The sequence below is a fragment of the Apis laboriosa genome, unplaced genomic scaffold (genome assembly GCF_014066325.1).
Source record: "Apis laboriosa isolate Shangri-la unplaced genomic scaffold, ASM1406632v1 scaffold158_cov153, whole genome shotgun sequence".
Lineage (NCBI taxonomy): Eukaryota > Metazoa > Arthropoda > Insecta > Hymenoptera > Apidae > Apis > Apis laboriosa.
Genome location: NW_025222082.1, coordinates 715550 through 731857, shown reverse-complemented (window position 1 = coordinate 731857; position 16308 = coordinate 715550). Strand labels below are relative to the sequence as shown.

General features: G+C 42.3%; 1 protein-coding gene and 1 pseudogene across 3 annotated transcripts in view; one reads left to right on the top strand and one right to left on the bottom strand.

The window, feature by feature from the left end:
* The window catches only part of LOC122710857 (POU domain, class 2, transcription factor 1-like), a 118741-nt gene extending 110218 nt beyond the window's left edge, over positions 1 to 8523 (bottom strand). For 2 of the 3 annotated variants that reach the window (XM_043929024.1, XM_043929025.1), the window contains exon 1: positions 6420 to 8523. In XM_043929024.1, coding sequence (XP_043784959.1) covers positions 6420 to 7053 — 634 coding nt within the window. In that variant the 5' untranslated portion in view covers positions 7054 to 8523. The remainder of the gene's footprint in view (positions 1 to 6419) is intronic. The other variant, XM_043929026.1, reaches the window with a different exon arrangement.
* LOC122710858 overlaps positions 8241 to 16308 on the top strand; it is a 78639-nt pseudogene continuing 70571 nt past the window's right edge.

Here is a 16308-nt window from a genome sequence, read left to right as displayed (position 1 = left end):
TCTAAAACTCTGGGGGGAGGGGATAATTAAGCCAAGGAACGAGCAGATAATGACGTTAATTCCATGTTATATTAATTAGTCGAATGTTTTAAAACGGGATAAATTAAGGGTATCTCTATTAGGAAAACAAAGCTAAAAGCGTGGCGCGGGCGCGCGCCCGCGTTCGCGAGATGCATCGCGTTGCTATCTGCTTCCGATTATCTTGATCCGATTCCCGTCAGGAGAAGAAAGGCAACGGAGCGAAATACGAAAAGGGAAATGGAAAGAGGAGAGAATGGAGGAGGAGGAGGAGGAGGAGGAGGAATGAGCTGTTCGTTATTCCAACAAAAGGCAAAAGCCTATTTACCTTCGTAATCTCGATCGAATTAATCCGTGGTATTCCCCTGGTTGGCTCGCTCGCAGTCGAGTCGAGACGGATCCAAAGGGGGACGAATCGAAATTTGGAATTTCCACAAAGGAGGTGATCTCAAGCTGGATGGAAAGGGAGGAAGGGGAGGAAGGCGTTATTCACTCGAGTTTGCGTTTGGCCTACGAAATTTACACGAACGTGAAACACGGCGTGTTTGGCCGAGGCGGGCCGCCGTTGTTTCCGGTCCTTCCCTCCTTCTCTTCCACGTTCAAAGCGGCCGTCGTCGTCTTTTTATCGACTGCTCGACCGACACACGGAGAAAAAGAGAGAGAGAGAGAGAGAGAGAGAGAGAGAGAGAGAGAGAGAGAGAGAGAGAAAGAGAGCCAAGCCTTCATTTCTCAAGTGACGCGAGCGAGAGATTGGAGATCGATAAAAGGCCGTTTCACCCGGCCCGATAGCGACGCAAATCGAAGAAAAATAAATACGGCATATTATTCAGTCAGGATTAATCGATCGACATGAGCAATGTCAACAAACGCGATTTCTTTTTGCTCGAAACGCGTAGATATCCGTGGCATGCGGTGGCCGCGATCTCGTCGCCCAGGAACCGACCGCCCCCGATCAGAATCCCTGATCGAACCACGACGACGACGACGACGACCGCTCTCTTTCGTGTTATCGAACGCGAGGGATGTTAAAAACGTAGATCGAGCTCTCGATTACATAGCTGTTTACCGTACACAGATCGAGGAGGCGAACGAGGAGGAGAGATCGAGCTCTTTGCGAACGATATTTGCGATCACGAGACCGTGTACACATTTAGAAATAATCGGAAACTTGCTGTTTGGCAAAGCGTTATACACGCGTGTTTTCAAGAAACGAGGGAGAATGATCATCTTTTTATAGGATCAAAATGTGTGTATTTTTAATAATTCTCCTCTCCGCTCGATCTTTGGATTATTTGATGTTGGAGCAATCATGGCCGATCTTTGTCTTCTGTGTTCGAGATTACGTAACGAACAAGTTAATGGATCTAACGCTCTGTCGTTTCTGTCCGGGCATCGATACCTTTTTTGCGAAGATTGCGGTTTAATTCCACTTAATTCTATCCATTATCTTTATCGTTATAACTGCGAAAAATTTATATATTAAATTCTCAGAAACCAAACGAATCGATCTTCTGATAATCTTGTATAACAATTTTCCATTTTAAAATCGATGCGAGTTGCGATGATGCGAGAGTTTCGATGATCGAGTGGAACAATCGTAAGGACAATGCGTTATGGAAAAACGATATGGTTGTTCGTGACACGCGGCAATGAAAATGTTAAAATAACAAAGGAAGAGGGGAACGTGTTTCGGCGGGCGAAGAGAAGTTGGCCGGAGAGAAACGACTTCGAGGAATTGTCGTCGTGTCGTACACGAAACTCGAAGATCAATGAAGATCACGAAGAAAGAGAGAAAGAGAGAAAAAAAAAAGGAACGAAGAACTGTGAGTACTCTCACGAGTCGAAAAAGGGGGACCGTCCAATTTTCCGCACGCGAGTGATCCGACGGTACTCGAGAGACCTCGAACGTTTCTCGTTTTCTTGCCGAGAGATTCGTGGCTAACGAACACAACGAACTTTTACCCCCTCCCCTTTCTAATAATTACCACGTTAAGAACAACATTTCTCGAAAAGGGAATTAAATTCGAACGAGACACGTTCCGGAAGAAGAGGGAGAGAAAAAAAAGGGAGAAGAAGGAAGTAATAAGAGTCATCGACGGACAGAGTTTCCACTACTGGATTAGCGACGATTCATCGACGATAATCAAACCGTTAAAGGGCGTGTAATAACTTCTTCCCTTCCCTTTGATTTGCCATCGAATATTATGGTTAATTAATTTATGTGGTCAGATCGAAGAATATAATTTGCAGAAATCGCAAGATTGCCCATCGATCGACGATCATTATCTCGTTTTCGGTTTTACAACGCGTACCAAACCAGAGGGGAGAGAGAAAGAGAGGGGGTTCCAGCTCCTGATGATCGTTGGACGGAACGAGAAAAACGAAACGCATTCAACGGATGGCTTGTTAAAGGAGGAGACATCGTCGTCGTCGTCGTCGTCGTCGTTGTCGTCGGGTGTCGGAATATGTCGCTGGAACGAGGAGGAGCAACGACTCGAAATATCCGAAAGAGGGGGAAACAAGGTAGATGGACGTGGAACGAACGAGGGAGAAAAAAAAAACGTGGAGAAGAGTCTAGGTAAGAAGAAAAGCGGGATACAGGCACGTACACACGGCATAGACGGGGATGAAATCAATATGGAGAGCGTATCGAGGAAAATTATTGTTATCAAGGGGGTTAGGGCCATCCACCGTGAAACGTCATTTTCAGGATCATCCTTGGCGGATCACCGCGGCGCGATAGGGATTGGCCGACAGCATAGAATCTAATTATGTGATAAACATTGTTGCGCGGCACACCTGCTCGTAAATAACATAGAATCAAACACGTATCACGTTACGCCGTAATACACGATGGGCCTCGGGAGAGGAACAGGTCCGTGGACCTTTCCTTGCGAACCTCGAACGGTTATATCTTCCATATATATATATATATATATATACGGTAAGGTTGATCCTGCGCGTGTTCCTTGCCAGGATTAATTATATTCTCGAACATAAATTAGCACGACGAAAAGAAGGAGAGGCATCGAGTAATTACGCTTTTCGTGAACGCGCCGAAACCGACACCTTTCGTTCGCGTGAAAATCGAAGATCGATCGACCAAAAAAAGAAAAGAAAAAAGAAAGAAGAAGGGGAGAAAGAGGAGGAACACGAAGCTGTCATTTTCAAGAAGAGATAAGAACGGTTAATAAGAAGCTGAGGAATGGTCAATCGTTGGCCAGAAATAAAATACTCGGGTGTTAAACGTTATATAAGGCGGGCATTATCTGGAGCACTTTACGTTTTCACTTCAAAAATGGATTTTTCGTCGTATCGCGTTGCTCATCGAAAATAACCGCGCGATCACGCGCGCGCTTACGTGGAATATTTATTCAAACAAGCCTTAGTGCTAAGACCTTATCGACAGATACGATATCGGCCGACTTTTTCTCACAGGCAACGGCGTTTGTTTGCCGTTGCATTTTTGAATATTAGTGCAATTATGTAGAGACGTACATATACATATTCGCTGTACGACGAATATCAAAGTGTTCGAGGAATAAAAAAAGAAAAAACGCATCGAGCCACGATAATTGTCCGTGGATTAAACATTAATATAACTCGCGTTATAGATAATATCGAAATCAAAGATAACTCTTCTCTTTTTTCCTTTTTTTTTTTTCTTTCTTTCTTTTTCTTTCTATTTTTATTCCTTTTTTCCCAAAGTCATTTTATTAACTACTTAACGACGCCGGATCGAAACGTTATTGGACGATTGTATCGTTTCTTCTATCTAGAAATAAATGCATAGTAGTTGTTCAATTTCTCGTAACCTGGCTGGTAACGAAGATTACGATTATATTTTTATTTTTTCTTCCTTTTTTTTTTTTTTTTTTTTTTTTTCGTTTTTCGTCTCGTTTCTTAACGTTGTTACGAACGCGCAACGTTCTTATCAGGTTAATTCATAACACTGTTTACATTGCATTTTATTCAAACTAATAAAGATCCGGCTGTTTAGAATCAGATAATGCTCGCCTCGACATGTATCATGTTTTAATTACGATCATTCTTGTTTTCACGGTATCGCGGGGCTCACGACACATTATGCCGCGATAATAAACACGAAATGATAACTCGATGTAAAACCGAGTTATAAGTACAATAATATTTAGTTTTTACAAAATAATCAAATGTTTTATCGACGACGGATCGAACCATGTACCCGATATATATATATATAGAATAAAGATACACGGGCATTTTTCTTGATCCTTCTCCGTCTCTTTCTTTTACTTGTAATCATCGATCTACGCTTTATCAGGGAATGCATCGAAATTGAGGTAAGAAGTTTTTCTAGTTTTATCTATCGATTGTGTGACTCTCCACGTGCCTAATACTTCAAACTACACGTTTCAATGAGACGAATTAAAAGAATTAATATAATGCGTTTAACGTGTGCTATAATTTTTTTCAATTTCAGAAATCTAAAATCATTATACGAGTTTGATACGAGAAATTATTATCTTAGTAATGTTGTGAATCATACGTGATTAATAAGACGCAAAATTATTGACACAATTTTAATCAGCTCATACGATAGATTTTTAAGATAAACACGATTATAAAAGAGTGGCGCTCAATAAATGAATAATCACTATTTCCTTTCCACTAAATAACGATGATTATCGTTCTGCTTATTGATAAGAATGCCAAGTATTTTTTTTTTTTTTTCGAAAAATTTACTTTTATACTTATATGACGAAATATTAAAGTAAAATAAAGCAAGAGATTTCTCTTCGGATCGGAAAAAAAACTAATGAAAAAAAATATATTTCTACAAACTAATTATTAAATAGCGTTATTTCAATTATGCGTCAACCTGCACCAATAAAAATGATAACTTTTCCTTAAACAAAGATAAACAAGGAAATTTATCCAATTTATTCCTTAATTTTTCTTTTATTAATCAAAAATATATCCTGCGTCGAACGGGAAAGAAAAAACGGAAACGAATCTGCATTCTCACAACGGAATTATCTCAAAACGATCCAAAACCTACAATGAATCATTTGTTTCCATCGACACCTGCATCTACAACTTAGAATTTTTTTCTAGATACTTTACACGTAATAACTGAAAAAAAAAAAGAAAAAAAAAAAAAAAGAAACAGAACTCCTCCTTTCTTACTGCAAAGTCCTCACAATTATCCCTCGAATTTTAATTAACGTGCACGCACACGTTCCTTCGAACGAAACGTTATACGAATTTATCCGTCAAGAATTCCCCTTATCGCGAAGGGGAATCGTTGGTGGAGGCGCACGCAAGCAGCAACGAAACGACGAGCGAGTAGAACGAAAGGAATATCATCTAAAAGGGAATTCACCTTCCCATCGTAAAACCGTGCCGCCGCAATTGGCGAAACCTGCCTTTTGCCGTTTTGCGTACGGAAAAAAAAAAAAAAAACGCAACGAGACGCAACGAAAGCCCGTATTTCAGGTAAATGCCCGATTCTCGACGCTCGTTCCTACAATGGAATCAACAATGCCGTCGACCATTTGGGGGTTGGAGGCAACAAAGGCCCGTGCCAAGGTTGCGCGGGGGTGGCAGTGTCGGATGCGAGCGGAGGGAGACTCTCCATTGACAGCTGACGGATCGAACAGTTTTCCCCCAAAATGCATGGGATCGTTTCATGTTTCGTTCGCGGACAAATAGCGGCTGGCATGACGCACACGTTCGTTTGCCTCGGAAATCTCCGGTTTCGTTACTGAACCAACTCTTTGGGAAATCGTTGGAACAGAGAAGGGGGGAGAAATAGCTTAATAATCATTCCACTCGACTATTTTGATTACACGGTGAATTTAAATTTTTAATCGTAATGGTATTTCGAATATTTTTGTTTCATCGATTCAGGAAACGAAAGTTTATAGAATATAATACAATTGGAAATGAGATATCATGCGTTATTAATAACGATTCTCTCGTATCTTTTATTTTAAACTTTTAAACATTTATTCACGAGAGAAGAAGGAGAAGGAGGAGTTCAAGAAGGAATCAGGAATTATTAAAATTTCCTTTCCTTTCCGCGTTTTTTCTATATTACTCTATATAAAAGATGAAATGAAACGATGCACTTAATCTATATGATAACTTTGATTAATTTAAGATTCATAATTGATTGGATTCTAAGAACGCTATCAAGTCGAAATAGAGTATTTCGAGGAGCGGAATTCCAAGATTCAGATGAGTAACTCGTTACGAAAACGAATGCAAAATTGGAATTATCAATTCCGTTTATCACCGATATTATAATTCATTACGTCATTCTTATACGCGATGCGATACGGATATTTTTTTTTTTTTTGCAGAAACGAATAATACGGCTTGATAATTTGAAAAGAGAATTTGCATGTCTGACTCACCATTTTCGGTGCCTCGAAGTGGACCGGAAGGGCTACCGCCGGTGGAGACTCCTTCGTCTTCGCTGCTGCTGCTGCTACCCTCACTGGGACTGTAACTTCTTCTGCTTCCCGTCCCTCTGCCGATCTTCTGCCCGCTACCGGTTGTTCCATTATTATTGTCGTGTATCCTATCCTGCAGTCTCTCGTACATAGTCCTTACGCGAGAATGTAGCCTCTGTTGTTGAAGAGAACCGACCGAAAAGTCCAAAGGTTGATCGATCTCCGATTGTATCTGCGACTGTCTCTGTACTTGTCCACAAACCGAGCCAACGACCAAACTCTGGGACTGAACAACTTGCTGTCCTATAGGCGATACTTGTTGTTGTTGTTGTTGTTGTTGTTGCTGCTGTTGCTGCTGCTGCTGTTGCTGTTGCTGCTGCTGCTCCTGATGAACGGTGCTCGGTGGACTCCACCATTGGTGGCCACCCTGTATAGACCTCCAAGCCTCGATCGTGTTGTTGTTCGTCGGGCTGGTCTGCTTTTGCTTCTGTTGCTGCATCTGCATCTGCTGTTGCGATTGTTGCTGCTGTTGAACCATCGCAACCTCCACCAGGTTGTTGTTCTCCAGCAGATGCATGCTGGGGGTCTGCGTCATCGACGACGGCAGAACGAAAGGGGAGGCGCCCACCAAAGGTGGGCTAGACTCTTGACGCTGTCGATGGATGGAATGATGATGTTGTTGCCTGTGCTGCGGCTGCTGTTGAATAGATTGTTGCTGGTGTTGCTGTTGTTGTTGCGAACTGGATGGTATCACAACCGGAGGCGGAATTTGCCGGACGGTTCGCGCGGCCTCGGCGACCCACCGGCGCACCGCCTCGCTGTCGAGGCCCGCCAGCCCTGCGGACTTTGTTTTCGACTGTCCTCCGGGCGATGATAAACCCTTATCGGGTATCAGGCCGGGTAGCGCGAGGACCCCGGTACCCGCCACCGCGACCCTGGGTCCCGAAACGCCCCCGTAAGCAGCCAACGCCGCGAAATCCAATGTGGTCACCTGCTGGCTCCCTTTGTTGGACAAGCTAAACTGTTCTTCGCCCTCCGTATACGAATTTGATATCCTTTTATCGTTTTTATCGTTTGTTAAAAGCGTCGAGCAATGGTCAATGGTCGGTGTTGCACTTTTGAGAATGAAAGTTCCACGAAGACGAGTGCAGTATACAGATTTTTGAGGTTATTTTGGAATTGAGGTTAACGAAACCGAAGCGAATTACAAATATAAAAGATCCTTCAGACGTCTATTATCCTTTGATATCACAGTATATTCCTATAGAAACACTACACTGATAAATGAGCACAGATATATTCCTTCGACACGCTCCGAACGTATTCCAGTCTCGCACGGTAGTCACTACTTGGTTATATACGTTTATCCTTCACGTTCATTATACGAACACTTCTTAATGTATATAGTTATTAAACGGAACAGCGTGACAAGTGTGTGTCGTCGTTATTTCCTTCGTATATCGTTCCTGGCCACGTTTCTCGTTCAATTCACTTGTCATCCGAATGCCAAACACCAGATCTCACGTAAATTTTGAATCGACACCAACGCCAACTGTCAACGGTTATTACCGAAGTTTCCCGCGTTTTTACCGCCAGAATCGTGTCTTTTATAGCCCGCGAATATTCAAAAATCCTATTGTCTCTCCGATCTGTCAGTGACGCATCAGATACCCAGCGTCACCCATCGGCGAATTCACGAACGATTCCGATGCTAATCACCGAAACGAACACGAGCATCGTAAATTACGAGTTGGATCGTAAATCTATTTCAGAATCCTTCCAATGCCATTAGAAACTGTCACGAATATTCACTGTCTCACTGTTTCGACGCTGGCAATTACTCCCGTGGTTCCGCGTTCCACACGTGCGGTACCGTTTCGTCATAGGTTCACACACACCGCGCGTCAGCTTTCCTCTCGCGAGAATTGAGCTGTCCGCGGTGCGGGATCGTAGAAAGAGCAAAGTATCGTTATCGCAGGCACACGAGCATCCGCGACGAGCTACGACGGTAGCAGCTACGGCTGCGGCGGCTGGTACGGCGGTCAGATGCTGTCGCGTGCATGTGTGCAGCTACACTAGAGGGCCCACGTACGCCCGGTCGGCCGCCTACCGGCCACGGGGAACGCGGACGCGTACACGGACCGTGGAACGCAAAGTGGGGGAGTTGCACAAAGAAGGAAAGAGATGAAGCAACACTAACCTCGGTTCGAAAGGCTGAGTGTACGACGAAGAGGTTAGATTGGAACGAAAAGCAGCGGACGGACGCCTGGACGCTTATGCTGGTGGGGAAACAAGCAGCGTCGGTGGGGAATGGTGCTCCAATCGCAAAGAAACGCGGATCACGCGCGGCTCCGCCCGGCAAGGAAAGGCGAGTTCTCTGGTCGCGAGCGCGAACGCGCCTTTTTACCTCGCGTGTACCGGCTACTACTTACTGCTGCAACGAAACCACGATTAAAGAGAGAGAAGGTAAGTCCATTTGCATATGCGAGAAAAGCAACCAATCGCGGCACACGTTGCTCTTCTGTCGATATATCAACGACAACGATTAACACTTTCAAATTAATCCGAAAAACAAGTGACATGTCTTTAGCACAACCGTTTTCGTAAACGTCAAGTAACGACTAAGTAATTATGAGGGCGCTCTGTATAATATGCGCGCGACTCTATTAACTCAAGTAGGTGGCACAGGTGGCGTTTTTTGGCAAACGTGCGTGTTCGTGATATATTTCGTAAATTATAAAATCGATTCGTTTTAAGTTTTAATAGTAATTTTTCGCAAAATATCTGTTTAAAGTGTTCTTCATAAAGTGCAAAAGTAGTGTACTTGTCGTTGGTCGAAATAAAGAAAAGTAGAATAGTAAATTGCAAGTATATTAAACTTGTTTCATGTACTAGGTTATACACTACTTTGCTACAATTTGAATGTTAGAATATTCGTTTAGTGAGAAATAATTCGCGTCACGTGGAATGTATATGATAGTTTTTCGAACTTTTAGTTGAAATCTGTGATTTTATGATTCGAATTGAGTAATTTTTGGAGTACACTGAAGAACGAAATATCCGGCTAATACTTTATGCTGATGAGTCTCAGGTTAACAGCAAACCGGTAAGTACTTGTACAGGTTAAAACCGGTCGGTTCAACGATCTCTCGAACAATAGATTCATTGTGTGTTGAATACGTTCGCATTAACAAATGTATTCAAACAATCAATAATGCATAATATACGAATATTATAATCAGCCATTAACAGTATCGAAAAAGTATAGCAATTATATCGAATCAAATATATCGAACGTACCGAATATATCGAATCTTTGATATCTACATAATATGAATATAGCTACATAATTCGAAGTAAATTTAAATTCGAATATCAAAAATCTTACGAATTTTTATGAAATTAATTAAGGATATTACATATACGTTCTGAAATTTATTTCAGACATTATTTCTTTTTCGAAAAATTTCTAACCTTATCGTAATTATATCGGGTTATAAAAATATTCATGCATTCTATCGAGTCGAATATATCGAACGTATTGAACATATCAAATATATAAAACTTTCGATATCACTTACACAATTCGAATTAAATTTAAATTCGAACATTAAAAACCTTACGAATTTTTATGAAATTAATTAAGGATATTACGTATGCGTTCTGAAATTTATTTCTCCGAAAAATTTCTAATCTTATTCTATCGGATTATAAAAATATTCATGCATTCTATCGAGTCGAATATATCGAACATATTGAACATATCGAACATATCAACATAATTCGAATTAAATTTAAATTCGAATATCAAAAATGTTGTACGAACTTTAGTAAAATTAAACTTAAGATATTACGTATACGTTCTGAGATCTATCTCAGCCGCCATTATTCTCCGAAAAATCTCCAACCCTATCGTAACTCTGCCGGGTTATAAAAATATTCGCACACCCCTATTTTCGGCCGCCATTCTTCCAAGTCTCACCTATCATATTTCCATGCACACACATCGGAAGCCCACCACTCCTAACATTTGAATGTGGCATGCGCAGTGCCGGTATAAAAAAAAAAAAAGAAAAAATAAGACGCTTTAAACTGGGCCTTTATTGGTCGTAGCAGCCGTGCAGAATCCCCACCCACGCGCCGTTTTCCCTCGCGTACACAAGCATCCCTGCCATTCTTCCTCTTTTTATCGCGCTATCATATTTCCATACAGCCACCGGCCACCACCACCGTGGCCACCTCCACTCGATACCCAGGTCGCCCAGATTTGAATCCGGCATGCGCAGTTCCCCGCGCAAAAAGGGCGCTTTAAAGAGGTTCTTATTGGCCATGGGAACGTCACCCCCACTCCTTATCGCGTGTACCGGCTACCTAACCTTGCGAACGCGGCACCCTTCCTCTTATCGCGTCTCCCCTCCCCTCCCCAACCCCCTGAACCTCCCCCTCCTCGCGCACGTTCCTTTTTTTCGCGTTTTCTCTCCCTCTGATTCTTTCTTCCCCTCCGGTCTGCCCCACCACCCGTTGCACGGCTCCCACATCTAGACTAGAAACGAGCATCCCCTTGCACCCTCGCCACCCTACCACCCCCACGTTGCACACGTATACATATACACACGTATACAAAGGAAGGCGCGACAAGGATGAATAGCGTCGAGGGATGAAGATGAAAGCGGGACATACCGAGAGGGATAGGGGATAGGTGGTGGCACGAGGGAGACGAAGCGGAGAGCGTGCCGGTATTGATTTTAATGACGCTCCTACCTTACGCGAATTCACGAAAGAGGCGCGAATAATATCTACGCGCTCTGATTCCGGGAGTCGGGACGAGGCGAAAGCTTTGCGAGAACGTGTATAGACATTTCTCTTAAATCGTCTTATATCTTTTTTTTCTCTCTCTTCTATTCTTTGTTACCCGTTTTATACGATAAACGTAACGAGAGATACGATAAAAGGGAGATATTATTATAAATGGATCGAGGTGTGAAACGATCCTCCTTCTTCGTCGAGTGGCGATATTTCCATACCGTATCTGATTGAATAAAGGGTTGGTACAAAAAAAAAAAGGAGAGAGAGGCCGGTCATATTTATGTATGACGCGCGTGCCAGTGGATAAAAGCACTTGCCGAAAAATCAAACGGCTCGAGTGGCACTAAACGGAAGGGTGTTCAAATACCCATACCCGGGACCCTAATCTGAATAAGGTGAACCCTTTCTCCCCGGGCGAGAACCCTCTTTTTTTTCTTCTTTTTTTTTTTTTATTCATAGCGTGCAGGTATTTGCATGACCCTGCATGATCGCAGGTGTCAGTTCTCCCCCTTTTTCTCATTCACGAGTTGAATAAACGAACCTGGGACGAGGGGAAAAAAAGGGTAACTCGGTGTGCGTATGGAAATGGCAAATGGTACGCCATTTGCACGATCAAGATCACGGTAATAGATCCTTAACTGGTGGACTGGTCGTTCTATTTTAATTCGTTGAAGAAAAAAAGGCGCACCTGTGCGCGAACCCCTAATCGTACAGGTGGATCCTCCTCTATAGAATTTAATTTTTAATACACCGAGTTTTCATTTCGCGAGCAGATAATTTGCGCTCATTAAATTATCATGCGCATCCCTCCGCTGTTAAAAATTCTTCTCGAAATATTACTCGAGAAATTACAGTACGCTTATTATTATTTTTCTACACGCTGATCATCTTTTTTTTTTTTTTTTTTTTTCGATTTCCGTTACTTCCTCTTTTTCATTGCGCGGTTGAAGAGTAGAGTTTTTCTTTTTTCAAGACACCCGGTAGGGCAGAGCGCACAGCCGCTGCCTCCTGACCCCATGACCCTCTCACAAACCCTACGACCTGTCTATATGCTGTATACGTGAATTGCAGGCTACCATTCGGCCACCTGCGGCTTCTGACATCTCAAGCAGCATCGGTAGTGACCGGGCGAACACCTCTCTTTGCACGCGCGAACACACTCCTTGACAAAGGTGTATTATCCCTCGCCCTCGGCTTTCCTGAAAACCTGTTTGCAGGCGCGCGCGCGCCGCGACGCCTTTGTGTCCCCTACGCAACAAGTCACAACATCATCAAAATCGTAAAGTACAAGCCAATCTCGCGACGTTAATTGCTTTCGCATCGTCCACCTCGGATTTTTTTTTTTTTTTTTTTTTTTTTTTTTTACCCGTCCCTCTACTACCTATCACGATTCTATTATTAGCATTCCTTCGATACCATACGTTACCTGGAATTAAATTACAAGAAAATACCGATGCCTGCGTTACTCAGAATTCGATCGAACAATTTTCCATCCAGCGTACGACCTACATTTCCTAACTGTAACTCGTCGATTAATCGATTCCTCTCGATCGAAGGTTTTCTTTTTTTATTATTATTATTATTCTTCAAAGAAATTTCCCAATAATGGTGAAATTCGAACGAGTACGCAAGGAAATACAGACGATTCGAGTGGGATTCTTTCTTGTCGAAAGTTGTTACCGTTATGGCACAATCGATTTTAGCAAGTAGGGGGGGAAAAAAAGAAGAAAAAAAAAGAAAAAAAATAATGTAGAGAAAGGAAACGCGACACGCGAAATTCCGAATTCAACGCGCGCCCCCTGCGAAAATCGTTTCACCCCCCAAGGAGGAGCTCTTTTAGACGAGCCATGAATCGCCACCCTCGAGGAATAATAAAAGATCTCCCGTCACGAGGGAAATTAGAGGTTTTGATTCCGTACGGTATGCGTACAATCGTTTATTCCTATCCGGGAAAGTTTTAACTAACACTCGTTTCAAGTCTCGAGGAGCCAGGTGCGCCAAAACACTATTTTCCTTTGATGATTTGTTGGGACGCGGAAACTGGGCCAATCTCGATAGGGTTTCTGACCAACTTGTAAATCAAATCTCTCTCTCTCTCTCCCTTTTTAAAGCACGAGAATCTCGACAATTCACCACATACGTTATAGAAAAAAATATATATATGTAATCTTGTTGAAAGGTGTAAAAATATTTTTTTTTTTTTTTTCTTTTCTAATTCTACTCGTGTCCACTTAATCTCAAGTATGTTTTTTTTTCGTTTATTTTTTCAGATCTACTTATCGAATATTTTATCGAGTAGATTTTTTTCGCCACGTTTTTTAGCAGTGTTTTTTCTTCAATTCCATTCCTCTCATTGTTCATCCCCTTCAGGATGATTTTTTTTTTTTTTTTTTTCTAGAATTTTCATCCACTTGCGGAAACTCGAGACGCATCTCCCTCTCTCCCCTCCCTCCTCCCCCTCTCTGGCAATTGTTCTGCCCACTTTTTCGCGCGGGAAACTTCTTAAGAGGCCGGTCGAACTTTACTGGCTCTATTCTCACCGAAAACGGAGCTCGTTTCTCTCTCTCTATCTCTCTCTCTTTCTATTTCTCTATTTCTCTCGTTCCCTCTCTCCTTCTTATCCTCCCTTACTGTCTCTCTCTCTCTCTCTAATTCAGGTCGAGCGGTTTTCTTCGACGAGTCGGCAATTTGACGAGTGAGGGGGAGGGAAGAACAAGGAAACGATTCATAAAAAAAAAGAAAAAAAAAATTCAAATAAACTGCATAACGCACACAGGACCATTTTACAGTTTCCCTGGACCGTTTTACTATCCGTACTATATATATACTTTCACCAATGCACCGAAATCTTGGCTCGTAGCAAGGATCCAGGTAGCGGCAGTATCGATCCATTCGTATCACTTATTACTCCACTAATTGCTTTACGACGCGGCATTCACTCGAAGAAACTCCCCAGAGAAGTAGATTCTTTTTTTTTCTTTCCTTTTTTTTTTTTTCTTTTTTTTTTTTTTCTCTCGTCTTTTACATCTTTTTACGACGGGTATATATATCTCCTCTCTCCGAAAATTCTAAAATGCCGCTCCATCTTCTATTGGGACGTATCTCCCAAGCAATCCTGCCCATTATCCTGGGCGTAATCCTATTATAAAATCATTCAGAATTATTGATTCACAGAAGGAAAACCTGTGCGCATAATGGGTGTTGTTTATTAAAGCTAGAAAGCTTCTTCCCCAAATAGATGGACCCATCAATTCAATGGGCTGTCACCGGGGGTGAAATATATTTAGGGAACAATTAAGACAATTGGTCACAGGCAAATTCTTCAGGCCACACCTGAAACCTAATGAAAGGAAATGTTGAAGAGTCACTCGGAAAAGTTTATCCTGCCTACGCGGTTCGAGGAAAATTCGAAGGGCGTCCTTTTCGAACAGCGATTAATTCGTTGGGCGCCGGGGGCGTGAAATCGAAAGCTCCGATCCCGGGGTACCGGGATTTTCGGCCCGCGGGGATAATAATGAGGTTTGGGGTTTTTTCCTTTTCCTTTTCCTTTTCCTTTTTCTTTTCCTTTTTCCTTTTCTTTCGAACGACGCGAGCCAGCAACCAGTGCGGATCAAAGAGAGCCGACCCGTGCCCTCCCTATCGTCTTTCGCAATTTCAAGGCCTTTCTCGGACACCTCCAGCGTCGACTTCCATTTTCCGGACGGTTCCCTTCTCATTCTCGGCGCGGGCCGACCACCACCCTCCAACCACTGGAAAGAAACGCTCTTCCTTTTACCATACGACGCGTAGGGGCGATAAACAAACTCGTTTCCACGATTGCGGAATACGTTTTGATTTATTTCTAGTGGCGTTATCTTTCTTGATAGATTAGATCCAAGATTTTCAACGATGTACTTAATCTATAACTTCTGCAATTGAAAAGTATCTTACGGGGATATAGTTGAAATATTCTTCTTTCATTCTTACACAATTATTAACTATATTCTTTATAAGGATATTGGAATGATCCTCTTGATTAATTATTTCGTGACGATAAAATCATTTATCAAATGAAAATCCGTTTTAAATTAGACGATTAAAGATACGAAAGATACGATCTTTCTCGTATCGATAAACATTTAAGAAGAGTTAACAAATTGCACGGTATAATATGGTAGGAAACTCGTTGTTTCCCTGGATCGTTGTTAGGTCAGCTCAGTTTCAAGGAAGTTTTGAATTAAAAGAAACGGAACTCTCAATTCTCAGCGTAGTAGCTGGCCGGTCGTGCACTCGCGATATCGTGGCACGCGTGACAGAGCGCGAGCAAACTTGGTAATTTTCCTGGCATTACGCATGTGAGGGAGCATAACGTGCGATTATAAAATAAGCGGTTCCTTTTGTGGTAATTAGCGGATCAAGGACAATGAATTCGGGAGAATGAATGCTATTATGATCGTTACGTCTGCATCTCGATTCTACAATCCCCTCGAAATCGTTCGCGTAAGATTTCTCGATAAAAATATTCGATAAAAATACTCGATTCCCTTTCCACGATTTCATATCATATACTTTCGAAACTTCCTTTCGTTCCTCAATAATTTTAATCTCGATGTTTAAATTCGAATTCCATTGATTTTCCTTCAATATTAACAACATATACGTAAACACCGTAAAACACCATGCTTTCATATAAAATATCTCGACAATATTCTATTAAACTTATTCATTATTATCTGCGAGTTTATCTAGATGTTATTTCTAATAACAATTACGTAGATCCTCCTCTCGTGAATTTCTCGTCGATTTTATCCGCGATTCAGAAAAGTCTCACGTCAATCTTGCCTCCACTTGGAGGCAGGTCGGGATTAGGCGATAAAAAGTGGGCGCATTCTTAGCGCTCGCGATATTTCGCGGGCACAAGCACGACCTCCGGGCTCGTTGACGTTTGCCTCTCGCGATTTGCCAATTGTCTAATGCGAATTGTCTCCCTCCCATCCTCGAGCGGCATTCCATCCGCAAGCCGTCTCCAACCGGCCAAGCTGGTCCCACTTCTTCTTCTTCTTCT